The sequence below is a fragment of the Molossus molossus genome, unplaced genomic scaffold (genome assembly GCF_014108415.1).
Source record: "Molossus molossus isolate mMolMol1 unplaced genomic scaffold, mMolMol1.p scaffold_m16_p_22, whole genome shotgun sequence".
Lineage (NCBI taxonomy): Eukaryota > Metazoa > Chordata > Mammalia > Chiroptera > Molossidae > Molossus > Molossus molossus.
In genome coordinates, this window is record NW_023425358.1 from 9711960 (window position 1) to 9733795 (window position 21836).

At 57.2% G+C, this 21836-nt stretch overlaps 1 protein-coding gene across 1 annotated transcript; it reads left to right on the forward strand.

Annotated features, from left to right (window-relative positions):
* The first annotated feature begins 371 nt into the window (after window positions 1–371).
* On the forward strand, window positions 372–20760 carry ADAMTS8 (ADAM metallopeptidase with thrombospondin type 1 motif 8). The gene is made up of 9 exons (XM_036277255.1): window positions 372–1130; window positions 9349–9588; window positions 10391–10526; window positions 11619–11786; window positions 12636–12937; window positions 15107–15290; window positions 17575–17747; window positions 17884–18059; window positions 19992–20760. Exons 1-9 carry the CDS (start codon window positions 372–374, stop codon window positions 20560–20562), a joined length of 2709 nt encoding a protein of 902 aa, XP_036133148.1. The 3' UTR covers window positions 20563–20760.
* The last annotated feature ends 1076 nt before the right edge of the window (window positions 20761–21836 follow it).

A 21836-nucleotide genomic window follows, 5' to 3' on the forward strand; every position in this document is an offset into this window, starting at 1 on the left:
GAAACGGGAATAGTGAGAGATCAAAAATAAACTTCTTATGTCAAAGCCGGGAAGGAAGTATAAATACGAAGGGCTCTGCAGCCCACTCGGTGCTTCCCGGGGTGGGGAGGAGGCAGGGCGGCGGACGCGCGCGCGGCTCCGGGCGCCAGTTGCTCGCGCCTGATCGGCGGGCGGGCGCGGAGGAGCGGGCTGCGTGGCCGGAGGGGCCGCCCGGGCACCGCGCAGCGGCCAGGCCCCCACGGGCTGAGTCGCTCAGGGACCTGACCGATCTCATTTTTCCTGGAGGGAGCGGCCCGGCAGCGCTTGCGCCGCCAGCACCTGCCCGCGCCGGGCCGGCTTCTCCGCTCTCGCGCGCCGCCTCCGGAGCCCCCATGCCCCGCACCGCTCCCCAGTGGCCGCCGCTCCTGCTGCTGTCGCTGCTGCTCCCGCTGCTTCTGCTGCAGCCGCTCGCCCGCGGCGCCCCGGCCCGGCCTGGAGCCCCGGGCCCGGCCTCGGAGCTGGTGGTGCCCACGCGGTGGGTGGACCGCGCGGGAGAGCTGGCGCTCCACCTGTCCGCCTTCGGCCAGGGCTTCGAGTTGCGCCTGGCGCCCGACGCCAGCTTCCTGGCGCCCGAGTTCAAGATCGAGCGCCTCGGGGACTCCGGCGGGGCTGCCGGGAGCGAGCGCGAGTTGCGCGACTGCTTCTTCTCCGGCACCGTGAACGGGCTGCCAGAGTCCCTGGCAGCCGTCAGCCTGTGCGGCGGGCTGAGCGGCTCGTTCCTGCTGGACGGCGAGGAGTTCACCATCCAGCCGCAAGGCGCGGGGGACTCCCTGCACCGGCCGCACCGCCTGCAGCGCTGGGGACCCGGCGCGCGCAGCGCCCAAGCCCACCCCCTCTTCAGAGGACCCGAGTGGGGGGTGCAGGAGGGCGACAGTCAGAGGCAGGAGAGAGACGACGAGCTCGAGGAGGAAGAGGAGGAGGAGGCACAGCGGGAAGAGAGTGAAGAAGATGTGTCAGAAGGCGCCCTCGGGCTGCCACCACCTCTGGGGGACGCGAGTAGGACCAAGCGGTTTGTGTCTGAGGCTCGCTTCGTGGAAACACTGCTGGTAGCTGATGCGTCCATGGCAGCCTTCTATGGAACCGACCTGCAGGTAGGACTCGCTTTGCCCAGAGGTCCCCTGTGACCTCCCAGAGTCTCCACATTCTCCTCTGCCCCTCTGAGAAAACCTTTCACGTTCTTCACTCTCCCAAGACTGACCCCAAACAAGGTTCTTTCCTTTCTGAGAAAGCGCAGGAGCTCTTTGCTTCACCTCTGACACCCGGGCTACCTACTGCCCTTCCCCCCACGGCCTTTCCAGTGTAGGGTGGAGGTCCCAGTCCTTCCCTCTCAGCGGCTCGCCCCCACTCCCCCATCCTGAATCTCCCGCAGCTCTCGGCAAACTGAATTAAAATGGGTTTTTTAAGCACCCCCAGCACCTGCCTCTTCCAACAGAGATGAAAACTGGGCATTGTGGAAGACCATACACCCTACCCCCGCTTCTCAGCCTGACCTAAGAGGCTCCTGTGGAAAGATGTGGCTATTTCATTCCCTTGCGCAGGGAACTGAGGTTGCCATAAATAAAACAATGTTTGGAGGGAATTGAACCTGGAAAGGGGCTGTGCCACTTCTGTGTGCCCAGCTGGTTCTGATCAGGGGGCGTGGACTACCGTGCCAACCTGGCGCTCATCCCTGCAGAACTTGGCAGTGCCAGCATCAGTGCAGAAGGGAGGGGAACAGGATTCTGCCTGGGGGCTCAGTCCCGGAAACTGACGCTTCAGCGGAAAAGGGAGGGGAGAAGGGAGTGGGGATATGAACTTTTTCAGTTACTGTTCCTAGTGTAACCAGATCTATACTTGGTCCACCCCAGCAGATCTAAGCCCAGACACAGCGCTCTACTGAGTTGGGGCGGGAAAACTATGTCCAGAGGATAGCCGCTGTAGCCAGATGGTTTCTAACTAGATTCAGAGATGGTGCAGACACACAGGAGGTGTCTGTGTTGCCCTGGGCCCATCTCCTCCACAGACCGGGTGAAATGTAGAGGCTGCACTTTCTCTTCCCCTGCGAACACAGAACCGGTAATGTGCCAGGCAGAGAAGACCTGACCTGCCTGGAGGTCGTAGTGCCCTGAAACAGGGATTCTGGCCACTGCTACAGCTCAGTTAATGCTTTTCTAGTGGTGGCAATCTTGGCTGGGGACCCTATTCTAGGCTCAGCCTTTGCCTGACTTGGGAAGCACCGAGCATTTCGCCGTCACCTGTGCAGAACAGTCCGGGCGGGGTGCACTCGGCCCTTGTTCTCGCCCCTTTTCCTCTCCGCAGTCACTGGAAAATGCATTCCAAATGGAAGGATGGGGAGCACTGGGGGGAAGACGTCCATGTGGCCACGGCAGGGGCCAGTTAAACCCTGGGTGGGCTCCTCTGCATGCCATCTGTCTCCCTGCTCACTTCTGCCAGAGCATGGCAAGACAGCTGCCAGCCCTCTGGGACATCTGCCCCACAGGCTTTGGGTCTACACTGACTTAATATCTGTTTCCCTGCCTACCCTGCAAGTCCTAGACAGGGTGGCAGGAGGGGCTTCCCATCTCCGGTGAGGACCGGCATGCCTGGCTACTAGGGGGCAACATCAGAAAGAGGCTGAAGTAGGTTCAGTGCAAACCCAAAGCTGAGCTGCTCAGCCCCTCCTCGCACGTGAACCAGGAGGCACGAATCACAAGAACAAGAAGCAGCAGCAGAAAAAGTAATTGCTTGTCTGTCTCTGGAGCCAAAATGTCCTTCCTGATGCCTTCCTACCATCTCGCTCTCTGAGCTCTTCACCTAGACACTGAAGATACTGAGTATCCGCCTCAAGAACACATTTGGCCTCTGCAGACCCCAGAGCCATCCAGAAGCAGGCATGGTTTGGTGCTGGGCCCCAGGCCACAGAGCAGGAAGGCTGGGCTACATTTTGACCCAGGTTTGCTGCACCAGGCAGGGGGGCTTTCTCCTGGCAGAACTGCCCAGGATGACGCCTCACGTGTTGCCTGCTGGATGACCTAGCACATGCGTATCCCATCCCCCATACGTTCACAGAGGCGCACCTCTGCACCAGCCAGCCAGGTCGGAAGAGCATAGATGGGCATCAGGCACCTGAGAAGCCTGGGTTCCTCTCCCCAGGGCGTCCACTGCGAGGTCTTCCACCTCAAAGAAAGATCCTCTCTCAGCTGGACCAGTCCTGCCACTTCCCCCTTGGTCTCATGATGCCACACCTGCTGGGTGGGCAGGGGCTGAGGCACAGCTGTTTCCAGGACTGCCCACTGCCCCTCTGCACTGACTGCTCACCAGCTGTGGAGACGCTGCAGGATAAACTTGAACTTCTCAGCTCCATCCCCTGGGCTTCCTAACTGGGCCCATGAGCTCAGCCAAGAGTGAATGTCAAGTCTGGTTTCCCAAGACCTTGCCTGCCCAGACCCTTCTCCCCAAAATAGAATCCAGTTCTTTATAGGTATGTCTCCCAGGAGTCTCCTAAAGACTTCATCCCATAGATGGAGGCACTGTGGGGTGCCTCAGTGACCGGAGACATGATGAGGATGAGGCGACACTTTATCCCCTTGAGGGTTTGGATTTCCTCATCTGTGAAGAGACACCTGGGCTAGGGTCTTCTGGAAAGTTCCGCACTGTGCAGGGAAGCGTCCCTGAGCGCGCGCAGGCTGCAGAGTGGTCTCCATCCATCAGCTCAGCGGAACTACCTGTGAAGGAGTTGGACCGAGAAGGTGCAGCGCACAGAGCACGTGCAACTTTCTGCAGGTCACGCAGGGCTGGGCTGCTGCCCTGTCCCCGAACCGAGTGCAGTGCTGCTTTCTGTGCTCAAGGAGGGCCCGTGGCTCTGTGGCTCAGCTGACCCCCTGACTCGTCCAAAGTGTGAGAATGGGTCCTTGCATCCAGCAGTCCAACGATGCCCAGACAAGCCCAATACAAGAAGAAGCCTCTGCGAAGGCTGAGAACCAGCCACGCTCCAGGCTGGTCTCAGCACTGAGTGACAGTGAAGTTTTCCAGAGCTCCGTGCACTTCAGTTCACTTAATCCCTTAACAGGGGGCCCCTGCTTCCCACCTTCTTATCTGGTTTCAGAGTGAAGGAGCCCAGACAATGGGCGCTTTCTGAAAGGGGAGACCACCTCGGAAGAGATCATTAACTCTGTCTGCGTCCGTCCGGCGGCTGCTGATCGCTCTGGGGAAACTGGAGCAGGGGGGCGTGCGGGCTGAGCAGACCACGCTGTCTGGGAAATGTCCTGCAGGGCATCCACGGCAGGCCGAGCTTCTGAATTCTCTTCTCGGCGGCGGAGAGGGTCCTAGGAGCGGCACTCACTGTCCCCAGAGCAGACAGGAGGTTTCCCAAGAGGTCAAGCTCCTAGCAAGTGATCTCAGGGAAGGGCGAAGTCACGGCCTTGTCATCTCCCCCTTAACCATATCGTCGGAGGAAACTGTCCGCCACAGGCCCAAACACTGAATTGACCATGGTTCTCCCATTGCCCAGCATCATCTCAGTTCAGTGCCATCGGATTGTCCAAAGTGTCCTGCTTGGGAAACTAACAGAAACAGAAACCTGCCTCACTGCCTCCAGCCACCCAAGCCTTGGACAATGAGAGACTAGTGTTGTATACACAAGAATGATGTCCTCCCACTAGCAAAAGAATGACTCCTTCCATCTCTTTTGTCTGCTGCAGTCAGAATGATCAACAATATGAGGTATTTCCCACAGAAAATGCCTTCACTATTCCAGCCTGTCCTGGGGGGATGGGGGATGAGGTGTGTCACCGACAAGGTCAGCGCAGCTGGCTTTGAGTGTTTCAGCTATGCTGTAGTTTCCTGGGGGCGGCAACAGGGGTGGCCGACGGTGTCTTGATTAGGAAGATAGGCTTTGGCCCTGGCCGGTTTGGCTCAGTGGTTAGAGCGTCGGCCTGCAGTCCAGAGAGACCCGGGTTTGGTTCCTGCTGAGGGCACGTACCTCAGTTGCAGTTTGTCCCCGGCCCTGGTTGGGTGGTGCGGGTGGCAACCACTCGATGTGTCCCTTTCACGTCAATGTTTCTCTCTCTCTCTCTCCCCCTCCCACTCTGTCTCTCTCTTTCTCTCTCTCCCTCCCACTCTATCTGAACAAAAAATGAAAAAATATCCTCAGCTGAGGATAAAAAAAAAGAAGATAGGCTTTGAAGGATAATAGAAATAACGGAGTGTTCCTTGAGTGATTTCTCTGTACCTTAATTTTTCACCAGCAAAATAAGAACAGCTACACCAGCGTCCTGGCACTGGGTTGAGGATACAATAAAATAAGGAAGCACCTGACCATAGTAGGTGCTCGGCAAAGCATAACTGATACTACAGTTGCCTTTGGCAATGGCATGCTTCAGAGTAGGACAGTGTGGTCACATGCCGTCATAGCCTGCCATCACCACGCCAGCTCTGCTGTCCCCTGGCAGAGAGATGTTCCTTTTCAGCCGCTTGGCTCCAAGAATTGCCCTTGACTCCCTGTGGTTCTGATACGCATGTGCTTGGGAGAGGCAGCTCGCCCAGCTGCTTTTGTTGGAGGCAGCAAGAACAGCACCAGGTGTTAGACCAGTGGGGTCAGACTGGACCTGGGTTCAGCAACCTCGGTACTTGAGTCTGGCTAGGAAAGAATTCAGAGTCGAGACTCAAACGATAAGAAAGCATTTATTTAGAAAATCACAAAAGTAGAAGAAGTAATGCATAGAAGAAATGGGCTTAGGAAACAAGTCATCAAGGGAAAGGAAGGGTCCTTGGAGTTTGGAAGAGAGGAAGGTCAAAGTGATGCACCTGGGGGTGCTGGGGAGGGAGAGGGGTGTGGGCTGAGCCCCCAGGAGGGAGAGTGCACAGGGTCTTCCATCCTAAGGGTTTTGAGGGTGGAGATTTTAGGGGAGGTCCCAGGGGAAGATCTTAATAGAATATTCATCAGCTCTCCACTGATTCACTGGTGGGCACCAGGGCAGGGGGTCAGCAGCCAATGCAGCTGGTCCACAGGCAGCCAGCCGTGGCATTGCTTGTCTGGTTTGGCTGCTTTTCAGGGCCTGGAGCTGACATATAACTGAGGCCTAGATGTTATCTCCAGGGAGAAAAGGTCGGCCTGGGGACGAGGTCCCACCCTACGTTTGCCCTCTGCTAGGTACCCAGGGTTTTCTGCCCTGGTGACCTTCCGTACCTGGCCTCTCGCCCTTGCTCTGCTCCTATCTGTCTAACTGCCTGTCACATCTTGAGAAGGAGAAATGAAGGACCCCGTGTAGGACCTTCTCCCATTGCTTCTGCCCCTTTCCTCTGCTCCTTCCCACCTGCCCCTCAGCACAGTCTCAGGCCCTGGAGATGCCCAGAAGGACGAAGGGAGAGTGTGGCAGAGGGTTTCCACATCTCCACACTTCTCCTTGCCTCTCCCCGGGGTGCTGCAAGGAAAACCAGGAGGCCCCACAGTGCCAAGAGCAAGTGAGCGAAGCATAACGATGGCGCTGAGCAGAAGGAGCTGCTAGAAACACATCTGATCCAGGCCCGGCCTGCCCAGCCTCCCACCCTCGGGGCTTGGGCTACACCAGAGCTCTGGGGCAGGATCTCTTTGTTTGTAGCTCAAAGAATCAAAAAACTTCCCCAAACTGGATGGAGAAGGAGACTCCCTGAAAGACGCCCCACCTTCGCAACGACACTTAAGGGTGTCAAATCCCCAACGTCCAGGAGCAGGGTTGTTTAACCACCGCTGGCTGGCCATGGCCCCGGCCCACCCCCTGCTGTGCTTGCGGGAGGTTGTCTGCTGGATCGGGACCCGCCCACCTGGGGCACAGTCTTCACGTGCCTCAGCCAGCAGCCTGCACTGGTGTGCCAGAGGTAGACACGGACACCAGGTGGTGGAGCCAGCCATCTGTCCTCCTTCATGGCTCTTGAGCCCACGCGCTGCGGGACCGTAACTTCGGCCTTTTTGGCCCAGAGGATTGGCTGAGAATCGGAGGCTCGCCGACTCAGGGCCACCACCCCACCAGGGCCCAGTGGCCCTTCCCCCTGGGGAACTGGAAGATGCACCACAGATGCCAGGCATCCCTGCCACTGTTCCTCAGAGGAGCCAACAGTGGGGATGGTGACCCTTCCACCTCCAAAAGCTCAGTGAGACAGAAAAGGGGAGGTAAGTGGGCCAAGGTTTAGGGATTTTAACAGAAACACTGGGCCACATTGCAGTCCTCCTGCAATGGAAATCATCTGCCGAGGTAGCAGCCAGAAGGACCTTCACGTGTCCTCAAGTCGAACCCACCACCTTACGGGGAAATGGCTGTCAAGCCGGCTCAGCCCAACCGTTATTCATCATCTGGAGAAGAGGCTGTGAGCTACCTCAGCTGCAAAGGAGGAGACTCCTGCAAACCTGAGTATCGGGAAGCGTCCCCCATGCCACACCCCACCTGGGGACATGGCTGTCGCAAGGTCTCGCCTGGGAGCCTGTCAGATCTGGGCAGCCTGGGGACGCAGACCCTCCTCAAACCTCAAGTCTTCGGTGTTGAGTATGTTTTTCTGGGACTAGTGCTGAGCAGCTGGCCTCTCATCCTCACACCTTCTTTGTCAGACATCATCTCCCCAGTGGTGAGATTATGACATCAGGACCCAAAGGGAAGACTTCCTATGGGGAGGGCTGCAGGTTGCCTCAGGAAAGTCTCCGGAGTTGGTCCCTGGACCATCAGCCTCTGGCCCTTCCTAAGGGAAGAGACCAGAAGACTCTTCCGCGGCCCCGGGGCCAGTGAAGCCGGGGACAGGAAGGAGCCTCAGCAAGCTACCATTCCTCAACCCTCACCCCCGGTTGCATAACAATGTGATTGCTTTTCTCCCTTAGGAATCCAGCTCCCAGAGCCAGTGCCAAGTTTCAGCTCTGCTGATAAGATGTTTACATCAGCCTAAACATAGCTGGAGTACTTGACACCCTCAGTAACCTGCCAACCGGTTTGTAGGGCTTACAAAACACCTGGCGGGTTGCCTGCGAGGTGAACAGACAGCTCCCATTCACAAGTGATGCGATGCGGCTGGAGCTCCCACACATGGCCTCAGCGACAGAATGGACAGAATGTCCTTCTCCGGCCTTTCGCTCTGCTTTACCCTCCTCCCACCCCCACCTTCCAAACCACCAGAGAGAAAAGAGGGGCTTGCAGAGATGGTGCCCCAGAGACAGGGGCAGGGCAAGCGAGTGCCTGTCAGCGGGCCACACACACGCCTCTGCCCCTTTGTCTCCTCCTCTGCAAAATAACCCGCGAGAACTCACTTTTAGAGGTCCCTGAGGCCGGACAGTGAGCTGCAGGCTGGCCTCCTCCAAAGCCATGGGAGCAGCTGGCAGCCGAGGGACAGGACAGAGGCCAAGCGATGACGTAGACCCTTCCAGCCGGCTGGGGTGGGACTCGCAGCAGGTGTGATCCTAAGCATCTGGGTCTCATTAGGCCCACTGGATTCTCTCAAGCCCCGGACAGAAGGGAATAAACCCTTCACGGTTGTCCAGGCAAAAACCCGAAGGCCAAGCACTGGGAAATTTAATGAGAAGAGTGTGGGCCAGAGACGGGCTTGCCCGCACTGCATCCTGGCTTGAAGAGAGGTGTGGCCTTGGAGGTCGGGATTGCAGCACCTACTTCACGGGGTTACCATGTAACGAGGTGACACTGGTAAAGGGGGGGCCCTGTGCCCAGAGCAGAGTAGCTATTGTTTGCAGTGATTGGTACAGCCAAGCTTTCAGGGTTAACATCATCACCCTGAAGAGCAGAGGCTAGACCAGCAGACATCAGGAACATGCTCGGCTGGGTTCTCAGAGGGAAAGTCTCCTAACCCGGGGCACCCAGATTATTACTCCTGGGCTGACAGTGGACAGGAAAGGGGGCAGCTGACAGAGACACGGTTGGTGTCAAGGTCAAGGCAGCGTGCAGGGTTGGGTCCAGTAGAACTTTCTGTGATGATGGAAGGTTCTGTCTGCTCAGTCCATTACAGTAGCCACAAGCCATAGATGGCTATTGACACGCTTGGAATGTGGCCAGTGTGACAGGGGAGCTGTCGTTTTAATGTCACCGAGTTTTAATCTGTTTCGAGTTACACAGCCCCATGAGTCCGGTCAGGATGTCACCTGCACGAGGTCTGGGGCCAGGCAGTCTGGGCTCAGGGGTGGGCTGTGCACTCATGAGTCTTGTGATCTTGGGATAGTTCCTGAGACACAACTTTCTTTTACGTAAGATGAAGGGTCTCGGGGGCTGAGTTTTCAGCACGATGACATTTATCAGACCCTCAGCACAGAGCAGGGCGCCTGGAGTGGGTAACGAGAGGTGAGCCCTTCGCTGTCCCCGACAGAACCACATCCTGACGCTGATGTCCGTGGCGGCCCGCATCTACAAGCACCCCAGCATCAGGAACGCCGTCAACCTGGTGGTGGTGAAAGTGCTCATAGTGGAAGATGACCGGTGGGGCCCGGAGGTGTCCGACAACGGTGGGCTTACCCTGCGCAGCTTCTGCAACTGGCAACGGCGTTTCAACCAGCCCAGCGACCGGCACCCAGAGCACTTCGACACGGCCATTCTGCTCACCAGACAGGTCCGTGGGAGGGATGGCGGCTGGGTGGGTCCGAGGGAGGGCCCCTACGCCTGCCCAGACCTAGGAAAGGTCCCCCTGCTGGCCCCAGCTGGACGCCAGGACCTTGCGAGGGGAGTGATGAGGAGGAGGAGGTCATGAGGACAAGTGTGAGGTATTTGCAAGGGAAGGAGAGGAATCTCATTAGGGCTCTTTTCCCAATGTTTATGGCCAGCTGTCTGCTGAGGTCATAACAAAAGGAAATGGGCCCCCGGCGCCCAGTGAGAGATCCGGAGCCAGGAGTCCGAGAGGAAGTCCATCTGCGATGGTTGTTGAACTTGGGGACAGGTAGCCAGGCGGTTACCTTCAAGATTTCCCCAAATCGGGAGGCTGCCCGCAGATCTGTGTGGCTGAAACGGGCAACTTCGCCAGGCTAGCGCGTGGGGCCCCGTGTGCCAGGCTCCATTCCCGCCTCAGTCCTCATCACAACCCCAGGGGCGAGAACTGTGTGCCGGTCCCCGTTGACAGCTGAGGAAAGCGAGGCACCGTGTGTCACAAAGTGGCAGCGCCCCCAGCCGGCCCACGCAGTCTGGCCGTAGGGTCCGTGTTCTTAGCCACTGTGCGGTCCTGCTCCGCAGACGAGCTGTCCCCAGCCAGCCTCGCACACACCACGCAGACAGAGAAACGGCCTTCCTCCAACGCAAGTCCTGCGCGAAGAAATGGGGATTTGGGCTTAAAAATCTGTCCTTCAACTCAGGAGGAGCAGGAATAGGAGGGTGTTCTCCTCCGTGTCTGTCCTCACGCCCTGACTCTCTCCACCACGCAGAACTTCTGTGGGAAAGAGGGCATGTGCGACACCCTGGGCGTGGCGGACATTGGCACCATCTGTGACCCCAACAAGAGCTGCTCTGTGATCGAGGACGAGGGCCTCCAGGCGGCCTACACTCTGGCCCACGAGCTGGGTAAGAGCTGCCCTGCCCATTGCCCTGCCCACACCTACCCCACGTGTCCGAGAACTGCCTCCTGCAAACTCAGGCCGACCAGGTCCCGAGGAGCCCGCCGCCCGCACAGTTAGCCAGGTCCCCTCACAGTTCTCACAGAACTATCACACGCCAATACGGCTGTGCTTTCTCCGCGCCCAGCCTGAGCACGAGGCCAGAGCATTGACACGGTGCCCTGGACCATCATCCGAGATCACCAGGAAAATGCCCCAACAGGGAACAGAGGCTCGGGTCAAGTGGTGATGCTATATCCCAACTGAGCGGGCAGAACTCGGCGAAGATTGATTGTGAAGGGAGGGCGAGCGAGTAACTGGGGCGAATGTGAATCTGAGACAGGCTGAGGCAGGAAATGGGGTGTCAGTGTTCCTCAGTACTCTGGGAAAATTTCCTGGAAGAGAGAAGCCCAGAGTGGAAAAATAAATCTTTAAAAAATAAGAAGAGGGCATAAAACTCCCTCCCCCTCTCCTCCCCCTTCCCTCCTTCTCTCCCTTCTTCTTCTTCTTCTCCTCCTCTTCGTCCTCCTTTTCCTTTTTCTTCTTTCTCTCCCTCCCCCCTTTCTTCCCCCTCTCTCCCTCCCTCTCCCTCTCCCTCTCTCTCTCCCTCTCTCCCTCCCTCTCTCTCTCCCTTTCTCTCCCTCTCTCTCTCCCTCTCTCCCTCTCTCTCTCCCCCTCCCTCTTTCCCTCTCTCTCTCCCTTTCTCTCCCTCCCTCTCTCCCCCTCTCCCTCTCTCTTTCCCTCTCCCTCTCCCTCTCCCTCTCCCTCTCCCTCTCTCTTTCCCTCTCCCTCTCCCTCCCTCTTTCTCTCCCTCTCCCTCTCCCTCTCCCTCTCCCTCTCCCTCTCCCTCTCTCCCTCTCTCTCTCCCCCTCTCCCTTTCTCTCCCTCCCTCTCCCTCTCCCTCCCTCCCTCTCTCTCTCCCTTTCTCTCCCTCTCTCTCTCCCTCTCTCTCTCCCTTTCTCTCCCTCTCCCTCTCCCTCTCCGCCTCTCAGAGGGAGGGCCCTGGGCCCATGGGGAGCCTGGAGGCTGCCAGGTAGACTGAGGGTCTCTCTGTCCCCAGGGCACGTCCTCAGCATGCCCCACGACGACTCCAAGCCCTGTGCACGGCTCTTTGGGCCCATGGGCAAGCACCACATGATGGCACCCCTCTTCGTCCACCTAAACAAGACGCTGCCCTGGTCCCCCTGCAGCGCCATGTACCTCACGGAGTTGCTGGACGGTGGGCACGGTAGGCATCCCTGGCCAGCGGCTGGCAGGCGGGCTCCTGAGATCACTGTGTGCCCAGCTGAGCTCCATCAGGAAGGGTCATAGCCATTTGGGGTTCGAAGGGGCTCCAGAGATCTGTCCCTGGCTCCACCTCCTGTGCACGCCCGCTCCCCGTTCCCACAGAGCACGCTCTTCCTTGCCCCATTCCCAGCAGCTGAGTTCTGGGCTCGCCCGGCTTGTTAGGCACAAAGCAGGTGGAATGGGGCTGAGGGCTGTCTGGGGGAGTGGGCTTGGAGGGAGGGAAGACGCCGCAGCGCAGAGAAGGAGAAGGTCCAGCTGCAGCGGGGCAGCACGTGGTGGCTCAGACGTGGCAAAGAGAACGGGACGTGGGGGCTGAGGGGCTGGGAGCCCCGTGCTGGTTCAACAGCTTGCCTGTGGAGTGGAGCAGTGGAGACAGTTTATTCTTGAGTTCTGTCCTTGGAGAGGCAGGAGCACCTACAACACAGAACGAACGGGTTACCCAAACATCAGTTCTTTGGCTTTATTTTGCATGCCATGGTTTTTAAGAGTTCATGTACACCCCCAGTGAAATTGATGTCAATTATATTGCAATTTGCTGGTAAACACTGAATCATATAAGATGTTCAGGGTAACAAAAGAAATTCAGTCCTAAAGACAGGAAGGCTGATAGTCAAAATCTGGACAAGTTCTGTCTAGATGGCGGGTGTTGAGTTTTTAGACTGAAGTCACGCGTGGCGTCTAGCCCTCCAACTCCGGCAGTGGGATGTGAGGGTGATTGGGGAGCCGTGGGGAGCTGAGAGAGGAAACGCTGGCCCCTTATTCTTGTTCCCCTGCTTCCTCCATTTCTCAGGAGACTGTCTCCTAGATGCCCCTGCCTCGGCCCTGCCCCTCCCGACGGACCTCCCGGGCCAACGGGCCCTCTATGACCTGGACCAACAGTGCAGGCAGATCTTCGGGCTGGGTTTCCGCCACTGCCCCAACACCTCTGCGCAGGACGTCTGCGCCCAGCTCTGGTGCCACACGGGTGGCGCCGAGCCCCTTTGCCACACGAAGAACGGCAGCCTGCCCTGGGCTGATGGGACACCCTGTGGGCCTGGGCACCTCTGCTGGGATGGCAGCTGTCTCCCCGAGGAGGAAGCGGAGAAGCCCCAGGTGAGGAACGGCCCCTTGGGGACACAGAGGACGGGCAGGGTGGTGTAGGGAGAAGCACACTTGGGAGCCATGAACTAAGAGACTCTGGGCCAGGCTGCAGCTCTGTTTTCTAAGTAAAGCCACACTCTTTCCAAGCCAAGCCTATTCATCCGGACGCGGGAGGAGCTCTCGAAGCTGTGCTCGTGGTGAACCACGACGCTGCCTGCGCTCCAGGCATCTGGGGACCTCCCGTCGAAGGCTTTGCTGCGAATATGCGATCATAAAGCTGTGGTGGTCTTTTTATTTCACACAGATATGATTCTGCCATATAAATAGGATTAGGTGCTAAATAGCTGAAGGCCTGTGGAGGCTGGTGATGCGTGGGAGACTCTCCGCACAGAGACCCGAACGTGGGCCCGCGGTCAACGGAGGCCGTCTGAACTCTTCATTGACGGATAAGAGTGACTCAGGAACCTTCAGTCACCTGAAGGGAGGGGTTCCTAGCCTACCCATGTCTGGGCTGCATTCGTAATTAGGGGTCAGGGGAAGGAGAGTAACTGTGGGGATTCCGAACTAAAGAGGAGGACAGGCAGAGAAAACTTGGCCCAGGACACGACGAATCTGCCAGAAAACGCAGGCAGTGCCGCCGCGAGCTGCAGACGGTTGGCTGCTTCGCCCTGCTCTCCGCGCTTCCAAACCGTGGGGCTGATCACGTTTCTCCTGCTGCGAGTCACCGAGCCGTCCGCCGAGAGGCATCCGTTGTTCTGTGGCCTGGTCCCAGCCCAGCACTGAATCTCAGGGTGGCCCGAGCACTCACGCTCCCAAGGGCTGTTCTCTGTGACGTGTGTCCTGTGCACCGCGTCTCGGGAGCCTGCTGGGGCCAGGCGAGCCCACACTGCTTCTCAGCTCCGTCCTCGGCTGCCTCTCGTCTAGGGGTCACCCTCTCCTGTGGCATGAGCTTCTCACATCACTGAGGGGAGAGAGGGGTCCATGCAACCTTCCCCCACCAGAGCCACCTCAGTGCCTAGAGAGGTCGGCATGGGGTGCTCATAGGATACTGTTTATCATCTAATCCTGTATGTGACAGGATCATAGCTGTGTGAAATTTAAAAAACACCACATCTTTATGATTATATATCCAAAGCAAAAGTATGAAAGGATATTGATGAAAATCATGCCAATGGTTTTATCTGGGTAGTAACACATTTTTTATTTTTTATTTTTTTATTTTTATCATTAGATGAAGTGGGAGGGAGGGAGAGAGAGAGAAAGAAAGAAAGAGACAGAGAGAAACATCGATGTGATAGAGCCACATTGACTGGCTGCCTCCCGCATGACCCGACCAGGGCCTGGGAGAAACCACAGCTGAGGTACGTGCCCTTGACTGGAATCGAACCCGAGACTCATTGGTTGGCGGGCTGACGCTCTAACCACCGAGCCAAACCGGCCAGGGAGTAGCACGTTTCTTAAAGGGTTACTTCCTTTTTTTACACTTTGCTGTGTCTTTCCTTTTTTATAGAAGCAAACATTCTTTCTGTAATTTTAACCATTATTTTCATTTTGAAAACTCTGTGAACCCACCAAGGGCAAAGCTTTGCTGTCACAGGCCGGTTGTAAAGTTGGAAGCAGCTCTGTTTATTTCCCAGGGGTCATCTGCCCCCTGGACGGCTGGTAGACCCGCAGCCTCACCTCCCGCGGCTGCCTTGAGGCCGGGACTTCTCAGCGTCGGCTCTAGTGACCCCGGGGCTACTCAGCCTTGGGCAGAGGAAGTGTCTTGTTCATTGTTGGCTGTTCACTGTTAGATGTTTGGCGGCGCCTCATCTCTACCCACTAGAGGCCAGCAGCAGAGACCGTCTCTAGTTACTACAACCAAAACGTCTCTAAACACTTCCAAATGTCCCCAAAGGACAAAACTGGCCCCAGTGAAGAACTGCCACCTTAGATCCAACCTCATGCCCATAAAAGAGTTTCATTCGGCAGTTAACATGGAGTCTCTTACGGAGAACAAGGCGCTGTTCAGACGCTGAGCAGTCAGCCGTGAGCAAGCCCAGCACAGGCTGTGTGTTCTCAAAGCCGATAGCCAAGCAGGCCACGCAGTCACGAGACAAATGATTCGGGCGATTCACTGAACTCCGTGCCCCGCCCCACGCATAACTCAGCCCCTGACTCAGCCGGCTTTGTATGTTGCAGGCCGCGGTGGATGGAGGCTGGGCCCCCTGGGGACCCTGGGGAGAATGTTCCCGGACCTGCGGAGGAGGAGTACAGTTTTCACACCGCGAGTGCACGAACCCCGAGCCTCAGAGCGGAGGAAGATACTGCTTGGGTCGGAGAGCCAAGTACCAGTCATGCCACACGGAGGAATGTCCCCCTGATGGTAATCGCCACTTAGGGCCTCACCTGCCAGAGCAGCTGTTCTGGCTGCTGCCTAGGGTCCCCAGAAGGGGAAGGAGGAGGGTGCGTCCCGGATGCAGAGCTTTCCTGGGACCCAGACATAAATGGGCTCTGCAAGGCACCAGTTCTAGGACAGCCCTCAGCGACCCCGGCCAGCTCTGTGCTGGCAAAGTCTGGGAGAGGAGTAGCCCTGGTCTTCCAGGGTGTGGAGACAGAGGATGTCCCGCCAAACCAACTCGCGTGGGGGAGGAGGCTGGCAGGGGGCTAGCATCTAGGATACTGTTCCTCCGGGAAGCATCTGAACCCTCATCTGTGTGCAGAATGAAGCGTTTTCCAAAGCAAGTCTCAGAGCCAAACCTCCAGGGTCTCCCAGTCAACCTCCAGCCCAGGGCGGAGGGAGGATTTCTGATTCTAGTGCCCATTCCTTCGGACAAGAGTTGCCTGTGTTCTCTGGGACCCGTGGCAACTGCTTCACAGAATCTTCCCAAGAAGCAACACTGCCTCTACCTCCCTTGGTGCATTCCTACCCCAGGTACGCGCTAGAAGGCACACACAGTGCCTCAGAGGCAGGGACGGCAGCGGCCGAACTGGTGAGGGAGTCCACAGTTTCTCCCCTACCAGCTCCCCTCTGTGCAGCTCCGGGAGGTCTTGCAGGCAGCCGAAGACAAGCAGAGCTTAAGAGAGATCCATCCAAATGCAAAGACGCCTTGGCGTTGGGTTGGTGTCCAGTGGGGGGATCTGCAGCTTTTGCAGTTTTGCAAGACGGGAGAATCAGCAGTGGCAGGGGCCCTAGAAACTGCTCGGAACTGTGAGGGTTTGCCTGGCACACGGGTGGAGCAGCCCCTGGAACTGTGCGGGTTTGCCAGGTACACACGGACAGTGGGCGATTGATTTCAGAGGCACCAGGATGAGCATCTCAATCAGCAAGTGCTTTTAGTGCCTCTTGTTTGGCTAGAGCTGTAACAGATGTTACAAAGACATAAAAAACGCACAGAGCATGGTCCCCATCCTCAAGGAACGAGCATCTAGCCAGAGATCCAAATCCCTTTTACAAACAAGTAAAACTTAATCTGTGAAGCACGAACCCTGGGCTCATGAGGAATTTGGAGCAAGGAAGAGCCAGGACGAGTCAGAAGCTTCAGGGAGTGAGAGCTGAGCAGAGCCTGGGGGACTGCAGTGGTGACGAGGTGTGGGGGACGGGCAGGAGAGGGGGAGGTCTGAGGGGGCTGTGACTCACTCCCATAGAGTCCTCGGAATGTACCAGCATTTCAAGGGCAGACGACAAAGGTCCATGAAAGCCGGAATGGCATCCAGAAGTTCTCAGTGCCAGACCCCTCAGATGGACTGACCGGAACAGAAGTGGGGCACAGCCATCTGCACTCTGAAAAGTCTCCACGGCCGTGCCGATATCCAGCGGGGCTGGAAGGCCTCAGTAACAAGGGCAGGTTTAGCTGTAGGTCTGTGAAATACCGAGTCTTACTTCAGCTGATGGTTCTGGACACAGCGGGAGCAGGACGAGAAAGGAGGCAGCCGTGTGTAGGAGGCTGGGCACTAGGTCCCAAGGGAAGCCACGAGGCCTGGGCCTGGGAGAGGGGGACATTTAAAATCACAGGTTGTCCTGACTACAGTCGGATTTAAGGACAGCTGGGAAATGGAGGATGTAGATACTCAGATGTTCAGTCTCAGGCTGGAACGTGGAAGTATCACCAAATGAAAATCAATCCAGTTAATGGGGGAACCATATGGAGTTGGGCTGGGCTGAGCTGGAGGTAATCGCAGCACCTACAGATGGAGTCCCCCCCACACACGCGGAACCACGGCAAGTGGCGCGCAGGGCAGGATCAGCCGGAGCTGGAGACCTGGCGGTCCACAGCCACACGTCCAGTGTCACTGAGGGAGTCAAGGCGATGGCAGGGGCCCAGACACAGAACTCCACGTGTCGGTCTGTGCTTGCCACGCTCTCTGAATTGTCCCGCGGTTACCTAAGTTTATGCGTCTGTAAAACAGAATTATGTCTTCCTCAAATGGAAAGGACATTCATCTGAGAAAGCCCAGCTGGATGCTCCTTGCGTTGGCCCCGTAAGGGTCACATGTGGACCTGGGCTGGGTGCACCTAGAAACGCTGGGCCCAGGCGACGCTGGACCTGTGTCCTGGGGTCGGGTCAAAACCAGGAGGAAGAAAGGTACTGAATGCAGGCATCTCTCGGCTGGGTCCCCCGTGCGTCGCCGCGGCGTGTTAACTCCATGCCTTTCCTTCCTCTTCTCAGGGAAAAGCTTCCGAGAGCAGCAGTGTGAGAAATACAACGCCTACAATTACACTGACATGGATGGGAATCTCCTGCAGTGGGTCCCCAAGTACTCGGGGGTGTCTCCCCGGGACCGCTGCAAGTTGTTCTGCCGAGCCCGGGGAAGGAGTGAGTTCAAAGTGTTTGAGGCCAAGGTGAGGACCCTCCTGGAACTCACATCCACAGATGAGGGTGAAGGTCACCTGCCGCAGCCCACCCCACCCCACCCCTGGCCATGGGCTGCCTCTGTGCCCGCCACGCCCTCTCTTCCTTTTCTCGTCCCTGCTGCAGGTGATCGATGGCACCCTGTGCGGGCCGGAGACCCTGGCCATCTGTGTCCGTGGCCAGTGCGTCAAGGCTGGCTGTGACCACGTGGTGGACTCGCCTAGAAAGCTGGACAAATGTGGGGTGTGTGGGGGCAAAGGCAACTCATGCCGGAAGGTCTCCGGTTCCCTCAGCCCCTCCAGGTGAGCCTCCTAGTTCGGTACTGAGTCGAACGGCAGAGCAGCCTTTGAATCATGCCCGTCAGCCAGGTTGTGGCTGCTCCTTCATCCGTGGAGCACTGAGCTTCGGTTTCCTGACAAAGCGTCAGCAGTCCTCTGCATCTCGGAGTCATTGTAAGAGCCAGAGGTGGGGCACGCAGAGGACTCGGGACAGGGTCTGGCCCGTAGAGAGGACCGTGCACAGGGCAGCCAGGGGCCTCATGGCCAGGGATGGATCATCTCTGAGTCAACTGGCAATAGAGCTGCACTGAGCAACCAGGACCGTTGCCAGAAAGCAGCTCTTCCAGGCCTGTTTCGGGAAGGACATCTCACCCCGCTCCTGGCCAGCCTGCCCTTCCTGCAGGTGAATCATTAGAGAAGGGGGTACAAGGGAGGGTGCCTCGGTGGCCTCTGCCTTCATACGTCCGAGCACCCCAGACGCTTTCTCCAAGCTGAAGGCCCCACGTGCATAAAGCCCCTAGTATGTAAGTACTCTCACCTCTTTGGCCTTGCTTGATTCCTGAATCAAGTCTCTGAGGTGGGCAAGGCCAACACCAGTATTCCCCATTCACAGATGAAGAAACTAAGGTTCTGTAAGGTGAGCTGACTCTTCTAAGGTCCCACTGATCACCGATAACAGCCGGGAAGAGAACTCCGGTTTCTTAACTCCTGGACAGTCTTCCTCCTGCCGTCGCAGGCACTTCCTGGAGAGAAAGGGGAGGGCAGGTGTTAGGCAGCCACTCTGGGCCCCTCTGTGTCTCCCTGTCTCACTCCTCATCAGGCTCAAGAGAACAGAATCAGCTCACAGCAGACGACCTGCAGGTCTTTTCTAATTTAAAATCAGATACAGCCTTGGCCGGTTTGGCTCAGCTGTTGGAGCGTCGGCCCGCGGACTGGAGAGTCCCAGGTTCAGTTCCCACTGAGGGCACGTGCCTTGGTTGCAGTTTGTCCCCAGCCCCCGTTGGGGTCCTGTGGGTGGCGGCCACTCAATGTGGGTGTCTCTCTCACATCAATGTTTCTCTCTCTCTCTCTCCCTCTCGCTCTATCTCAAGATAAATAATAAATAAATAAAATAAAATCAGAGGATACAGAAGAAAGAAGCGTGGGATGTGGGATGTTCAGACACTGGGTCCCCTAGCTGGCTCTCTCCTAGGCATTAGACAAAGTGGCCCACGATGCTGTCACACTGCCCTAGACTAAGCAGCTGGCCCCAGCTGGGTGTAAGGCAAACATGGTGAAGAACCAACTGGCTGTGCTCCTCCAGCCCCGGTAAAGCCCTGCAGTAGAGTTGAAATACTTCCCACAAACAGCATCCTCCCCACCGGGAAGCACAGTCATGGTATCTGGGCACATCCGGCAGACTCCTCTGTGCCTGGCTCCTGCCCTCGAGCCGTGCTCACCGATACCGATGGACTCTGAGAAGTGGAGTGAGGAGTCAGATTCCGGAATGAGCCTGTGGAACATATTTTTCCACATGGGTTTCAGCTCTGGCCATAAAGTGGCCAAGCGAAGTTTTATACCAGTGCAGAAAACTAGATGTGTTTGAGATCTCATCTGAGCCAAGAGCTGCCAGGCTTGGCAGCCAGGGCAGCTTTGCAAACCCCTCTGGGCTGCCTTCCTCCTGCGCTATGGTCAAGACCCGCAGCCTAAGCTCCTCAGCCCCACATTTGAAACAGAGTTGCCAGGCAAAGCAAAGGCCCATGAAAAGCCAATGCACAGAACATTCCTGGCTTTGCAGCTTGGAGGTGACTGCATAATTATTTGCTGCTGGTTTTTGTCTGCCACCACCCCCTACCCCCCACCTACCTCCCATGTCCCCTGCTCCCCCCCCCCCCCCCGTCACCAGCAGGTTAACTTTCTTAGGCTCTGGGCTGGGAAGCCACTGGTCTCAAGAGTGCCATTCTGTTCCTGTCCTAGTTACGGCTACAATGACATCGTCACCATCCCAGCTGGTGCCACAAACATCGATGTGAAACAGCGGAGCCACCCCGGGGTCCAGAATGATGGCAACTACCTGGCACTGAAGACTGCCGACGGGCAGTACCTGCTCAACGGGAACCTGGCCATCTCCGCCATTGAGCAGGACATCTTGGTGAAGGGGACCATCCTGAAGTACAGTGGCTCCATGGCCACCCTGGAGCGGCTGCAGAGCTTCCGGCCCCTGCCAGAGCCTCTGACCGTGCAGCTCCTGACAGTCCCTGGTGAGGTCTTCCCCCCCAAAGTCAAATACACCTTCTTCGTTCCCGATGACGTGAACTTCAGCATCCAGAACAGCAAGGAGAGAGCAACCACCAACATCATCCAGCCCCTGCTCAACGCACAGTGGGTCCTGGGGGACTGGTCTGAGTGCTCCGGCAGCTGCGGAGCCGGCTGGCAGCGACGGACCGTGGAGTGCCGCGACCCCAGCGGCCAGGCCTCCGCCGCCTGCAGCAAGGCTCTGAAGCCCGAGGATGCCAAGCCCTGTGGAAGCCAGCCATGCCCTCTGTGACCCGGCGGGGCCCAGTCTTGTGCTCGTGGACTCGGGGTGCTGGGCTGCAGACAGGTGTCCCTGTAGTGACTCTGTGTCTGGAGGTGGCGTGGCTACCCAGGTCTCACACTGCACCAGCCCCTCTGGCACGGGGAGGGAAGACAGGATGGGCCAACCAGTCCACTACTTTCTAGTGGACGGGACCTTGCTTGGGTTCAAGTAGAGGGCATAGGTTCAAAGGTAAAAAGTGCACTTGCTAACCCAAACAGGAGACTCAGCCTGTTTGCAAAGGCCTAACAAAGTTAAACGGTTTCCCCTATAAATAATCTACCTCAGAGGGGAAAAATTTAATCCAAGAGAGGTGTGGGGCAGGGGGTCAATGACGAACGTCAAAGCCATCTCCGAAGCTGGCTTCAAAAAGTGACCGTGACTCTCCTCACTCTTAAAATCCATCACCTCGAGGGCTGCAGGACTGTGGAGAACCAGGTGTTCTCAGGCCTCCACCTGCGGGTGGATCCACTTCAAGTATTTATGCAAATGTGTCTCTGAACTAAAGTGTGATCTTGTGCCAATGCAGCGGTCTGGTCTGGTTCAGTATTTCTTTTGTTTTTTGTTTTTTGTTTTTTTTTTTTGTACAGATAGAGAGGGAGGGAGAGAGAGGAAGGGAGAGAGAGTGAGAAACATCGACGTGAAGGGACACATCGAGTGGCTGCCACCCGCACGACCAACCAGGGCCGGGGACAAACTGCAACCGAAGTACGTGCCCTTAGCGGGAACCGAACCCGGGTCTCTCCGGACCGCAGGCCGACGCTCTAACCGCTGAGCCAAACTGGCCAGGGCATCAGTATTTCTTTTGAAAGGGCAGGGACCCTGGGCTCAAGGACAAAGGCTAAAACTGGGTCAGCTGACCTTGAACACACTGGGAAGTGGGCACTTGGCCTGTGTCTTTTCAGGCTGTCCCCCTGGGTTCTCAGACACCTGCTGAACACAGCTCGTCCAGGCAGCTGGTAATCCAGACAAGCGGTCCTCAAACTTTCATGGACATTAGGATCATCTAGAGAGCTGCTTAAAGCACAGAGTGCTGCCCTGGCCGGTTTGGCTCAGCGGTTAGAGCATCAGCCTGCGGTCCCGAGAGACCCGGGTTCAGTTCCCGCTAAGGGCATGTACCTCGGTTGCAGTTTGTCCCTGGCCCTGGTTGGGTTGTGTGGGTGGCAGCCGCTCGATGTGTCCCTTTCACGTCGATGTTTCTCTCTCTCTCTCTCCTTCCCACTCTATCTGAACAAAATATCAAAAAA